Source organism: Penaeus vannamei, chromosome 1 (genome assembly GCF_042767895.1).
Source record: "Penaeus vannamei isolate JL-2024 chromosome 1, ASM4276789v1, whole genome shotgun sequence".
Taxonomy (NCBI): domain Eukaryota; kingdom Metazoa; phylum Arthropoda; class Malacostraca; order Decapoda; family Penaeidae; genus Penaeus; species Penaeus vannamei.
Genome location: NC_091549.1, coordinates 50,617,725 through 50,622,724, shown reverse-complemented (window position 1 = coordinate 50,622,724; position 5,000 = coordinate 50,617,725). Strand labels below are relative to the sequence as shown.

The window sequence follows — 5,000 nt, the reverse complement described above, 5'->3', positions numbered from 1 at the left end:
GATCAGAGTCTGGTAATTATTAAGATTTCCTGCATTACTTTCTTCTTTAATACATGCCTAAAACAATATACAATACATTACCATGCCGATACTGTAACATTCAACATAAAATGCAACCGCATCTCTTTATAGAAAATGCCTTCGATGTATAACTTACAAAAATGCGACATTGGACCTGCCAACTTAATTATCTAAAGAGTATACGACTATTCACAGTGAGTGTGTTGTAAAGCTGAAGGTTTAAAGTCACTCTATGGTCCTGTGGCTTTGGTGATGCCCAGCTAGAAGACCCAGCTGAAGTGACATCAAATGAAATTTCCGCCGCCTTGACGTTCGATCTGCCAGACGAGGATGCTTTCAGCAATTTTCATGTTTAATTTATTTGAACATAGTGTGTGTGTGTGTGTGTGTGTGTGTGTGTGTATGTGTGTGTGTGTGTGTGTGTGTGTGTGTGTGTGTGTGTGTGTGTGTGTGTGTGTGTGTGTGTGTTTGCGGGATGCCCGGTAGGCGGGGTTCAACTATATATATATATATATATATATATATATATATATATATATATATATATATATATATATATATGCACACACACACACACACATACGCACACAGACGAGTATATATATATATATATATATATATATATATATATATATATATATATATATATACATACATATTGATAATAATACTGATAAAGTTAATAATAATGATAACGATAGTGAAAAAAATAGTACAATAATATTATTGATGATATTAATAACAAATTATATTAAGAATAACAAAAAATAATCACAACGATGATGATAACACCACATCCGCCAGCAACAACAATAACAAGACTGATATCAAGTAAATAAAACAGCTTCCCCAGCCATCTCGAGAGCGCTCCCATGAGCCTCTCACGTCTCGGATTTCATGAGCTTGTTAATTACCCAAATCGAATTAAGGCTTGTTTGCTCACCGCGCCTCCTTGCTGGTGCTGACGTTGCTGCTGAGGCTGACGTTGTCGGTGATGCTGACGTTGTTGGTGGTGCTGATGTTGGTGGTGCTGATGATGTTGGTGATGCTGATGATGTTGGTGATGCTGATGATGTTGGTGATGCTGACGTTGTTGGTGATGCTGACGTTGGTGATGCTGATGATGTTGAAGTTGCTGGTACTAAAGATATTGCTGATACTGAAGTTGTTGATGTTGACGTTGCTGCTGGTGCTGACGTTGTTGCTGAGGCTGACGTTGTTGGTGATGCTGATGATGTTGGTGATGCTGATGATGTTGGTGATGCTGATGATGGTGGTGCTGACGTTGTTGGTGGAGTTGTTGCTGATGTTGAAGTTGCTGGTGTTGATGTTGGTGATGCTGAAGTTGTTGCTGATGCTGACGTTGTTGATGCTGATGATGTTGGTGATGCTGATGTTGCTGCTGATGCTGACGTTGCTGCTGAGGCTGACGTTGTTGGTGGTGCTGATGATGTTGGTGATGGTGAAGTTGTTGATGCTGACGTTACTGGTGATGCTGACGTTGTTGGTGATGCTGATGATGTTGGTGATGGTGAAGTTGTTGATGCTGATGATGTTGGTGGTGCTGACGTTGCTGCTGAAGTTGAAGCTGACTTGATGCTGGAGTTGTTGCTGATGCTGAAGTTGCTGGTGCTAACGTTGTTGATGCTGAAGTTGTTGGTGATGCTGAGGTTGTTGCTGATGCTGAAGTTGCTGGTGCTAACGTTGTTGATGCTGAAGTTGTTGGTGATGCTGAGGTTGTTGCTGATGCTGAAGTTGTTGGTGATGCTGAAGATGTTGGTGATGCTGAAGATGTTGGTGATGCAGAAGATGTTGGTGATGCTGAAGATGTTGGTGATGCTGAAGATGTTGGTGATGCTGAAGATGTTGGTGATGCTGAAGATGTTGGTGATGCAGAAGATGTTGGTGATGCTGAAGATGTTGGTGATGCTGAAGATGTTGGTGATGCTGAAGATGTTGGTGATGCTGAAGATGTTGGTGATGCTGACGTTGTTGCTGATGCTGAATTTCTTGCTGATGTTGAAGATGTTGGTGATGCTGAAGTTGTTGCTGATACTGAATTTGTTGGTGATGCTGAAATTGTTGGTGATGCTGAAGTTATTAGTAATTCTGTTGTTGGTGATGCTGTAGCTGTATATGTTGCCGATACTGAAGTTGTCGCTGGCACTGAAGTTACTGCTGATGCTGAAGACGTTATTACTCAAAATCCGTCGTCGAGGCTGACAGTTGACCGCCATCTCCCTTTGACTTCTCGGGGAATCCCCTGAAGTCTCGGGCTGAAGGAGAGTTCAGGACGGCCGTTTGGGCCGAGTCGTGCGGGGGGCACGGGGGGGAGGGGGGCGCTCTGGGCGGGGAGTCGTGGCGGTCTTTTTTTTTTTTTTTTTTTTTTTTTTTTTTTTGGTGGCGGTCTTTTTTTTTTTTTTTCTTTTTCGTTCTTTTTTTTGTTTTGTTTTTGTTTAGGTGGCGGTCTTTTTTTTCTTTTCTTTTTTTTTTCTTTTTTAGGTGGCGTTATTTTTTTTTCTCTCTTTTTTTTTTTTTTTTTTTTTTTTAGGTAGCGGTCTTTTTTTTCTTTTCTTTTTTCTTTCTTTTTTTAGGTGGCGTTCTTTTTTCTCTCTCTTTTTCGTTTTTTTTTTTTTTTTTTTTTTCAGGTGACGGTCTCGGCCTCTTTTTCTTTTCTTTTTTTTCCTTTTCCTTTTTTTTTAGGTGGCGGTTTTTTTTCTTTTTTCTTCTTTTTTTTTTTTTTTTTTAGATGGCGGTTTTTTTTTTTTTTTTTGTCTTTTTCGTTTTTTTTTTTTTTTCTTTTTTTTAAGTGGCGGTCTTTTTTTTCTTTTCTTTTTTCTTTTTTTTTAGGTGGCGGTCTTTTTTTCTTTTCTTTTTTTCTTTTTTCTTTTTTAGGTGGCGGTCGTTTTTTTTTATTATTTCTTTTTTTAGGTGGCGTTCATTTTTTCCTCTCTTTTTCGTTTTTTTTTTTTTTTTTTTTTTTTTCAGGTGACGGTCTCGGCCTCTTTTTCTTTTCTTTTTTATCCTTTTCCTTTTTTTTTTTAGGTGGCGGTCTTTTTTTTTCTTTTTCTTTTCTTTTTTTAGGTGGCGTTCTTTTTTTTCTTTTTCTTTTCTTTTTTTAGGTGGCGTTCTTTCTTTTCTCTCTTTTTCGTTTTTTTTTTTTTTTTTTTTTTTTTTTTTTTTTTTTAGGTGGCGGTCTTTTTTTCTTTCTTTTTTTTTTTTTTTTTTTTTTTAGGTGGCGGTCTTTTTTTTTTTCTCTCTTTTTCGTTTTTTATTTTATTTTATTTTTTAGGTGGCGGTCTTTTTTCTTTTCTTTTTCTTTTTTTTTAGGTGGCGGTCTTTTTTTTCTTTTCTTTTTTCTTTCTTTTTTTTTACGTGGGGGTCTTTTTTTTCTTTTTTTTTCTCTTTTTCTTTTTTCTTTCTTTCTTTTTTTTTTAGGTGGGGTTGGGAATTGGGTGATGCTGAAGATGTTGGTGATGCTGTAGCTGTATATGTTGCCGATACTAAAGTTGTCGCTGATGCTGAAGACGTTATTACTAAGAATCCGTCGTCGAGGCTGACAGTTGACCGCCATCTGCCTTTGACTTCTCGGGGAATCCCCTGAAGTCTCGGGCTGAAGGAGAGTTCAGGACGGCCGTTTGGGCCAAGGGGGGGGGGCGCTCTGGGCAGGGGGTCGTGGCGGTCTTTTTTTTTTTTTTTTTTTTTTTTTTTTTTTTGGTGGCGGTCTTTTTTTTTTTTTCTTTTTCGTTCTTTTGTTTGTTTTGTTTTTGTTTAGGTGGCGGTCTTTTTTTTCTTTTCTTTTTTTTTTCTTTTTTAGGTGGCGTTATTTTTTTTTCTCTCTTTTTTTTTTTTTTTTTTTTTTTTAGGTAGCGGTCTTTTTTTTCTTTTCTTTTTTCTTTCTTTTTTTAGGTGGCGTTCTTTTTTCTCTCTCTTTTTCGTTTTTTTTTTTTTTTTTTTTTTTTTTTTTTTTTTTTTTAGGTGGCGGTCTTTTTTTTTCTTTTATTTTTTCTGTCTTTTTTTTAGGTGGCGTTCTTTCTTTTCTCTCTTTTTCGACTTTTTTTTTGCGGCTGGGGTGCTTTTTTTTGCTCTTTTTCGCCTTTTCTTTTGCATCTGCCGTTCTTTTTTTCTCTGTTTTTCGCCTTTTTTTTGTAGTTGGCGGGCTTTTTTTCCCCCTGTTTTTCGTTTTTTATTTATTTTTTTTTTTTTTTTTTAGGTGGCGTTTTTTTTTTCTTTTCGTTTTTTTTTTTTAGGTGGCGTTCTTTTTTTTCTCTCTTTTTCGTTTTTCTTTTTGTTTTTTTTTTTTTTTTTTTTTTTTTTAGGTGGCGGTCTTTTTTTTTTTTTTTTTTTTTTTTTTTTTTTTAGGTGTATTTGCTTCATAATTAGCGTTATTAGCTATAGTTAATAACGTTAATTTCTCTTTTTCTATCTATCTGTCTCTCTCTCAGTTTTGTCTCTCTCTCTCTCAGAGTGAATCTCACTGGCGTCGTTAAAGATTTTGAATTCGCTAACCAATGAAGAAGGGTCGTTTAGGGTCGTTTAGCTGGTTCGTTTAGCTAGGTCGTTTAGGTGGGTCGTTTAGGGTCGTTTAGGATGGTCGTTTAGGGTCGTTTAGCTAGGTCGTTTAGGATGGTCGTTCAGGATGGTCGTTTAGGGTCGTTTAGCTAGGTCGTTTAGGGTCGTTTAGGTGGGTCGTTTAGCTAGGTCGTTTAGGGTCGTTTAGCTAGGTCGTTTAGGGTCGTTTAGGTGGGTCGTTTAGCTAGGTCGTTTAGGGTCGTTTAGCTAGGTCGTTTAGGGTCGTTTAGCTGGTTCGTTTAGGATGGTCGTTTAAGTGGATCGTTTAGCTAGGTCATTTAGGGTCGTTTAGGGTCGTTTAGGGTCGTTTAGCTAGGTCGTTTAGGGTAGTTTAGGATGGTCGTTTAACTGAGTCGTTTCCCGCTGAGGAGGTAGAAAGAAGGACGTTTTCGTCATCATCACTCTTA

The 5,000-nt window shown here is 37.3% G+C and overlaps 1 protein-coding gene across 1 annotated transcript; it reads left to right on the top strand.

The window, feature by feature from the left end:
- The first annotated feature begins 918 nt into the window (after nt 1–918).
- On the top strand, nt 919–2,288 carry LOC138862982 (uro-adherence factor A). Its single transcript, XM_070126380.1, has 2 exons — nt 919–1,650; nt 1,692–2,288. The coding sequence occupies exons 1-2, from the start codon at nt 919–921 to the stop codon at nt 2,286–2,288; spliced, it is 1,329 nt and encodes a 442-aa protein (XP_069982481.1).
- The last annotated feature ends 2,712 nt before the right edge of the window (nt 2,289–5,000 follow it).

Bases quoted from the DNA above. Each gene is read 5' to 3' on its own strand.
- LOC138862982 (XM_070126380.1), top strand. From the start codon at position 919: ATGAGCTTGTTAATTACCCAAATCGAATTAAGGCTTGTTTGCTCACCG. The intron at 1,651-1,691 runs GTGCTAACGTTG...GGTGATGCTGAG, and splicing joins TGCTGATGCTGAAGTTGCTG to GTTGTTGCTGATGCTGAAGT.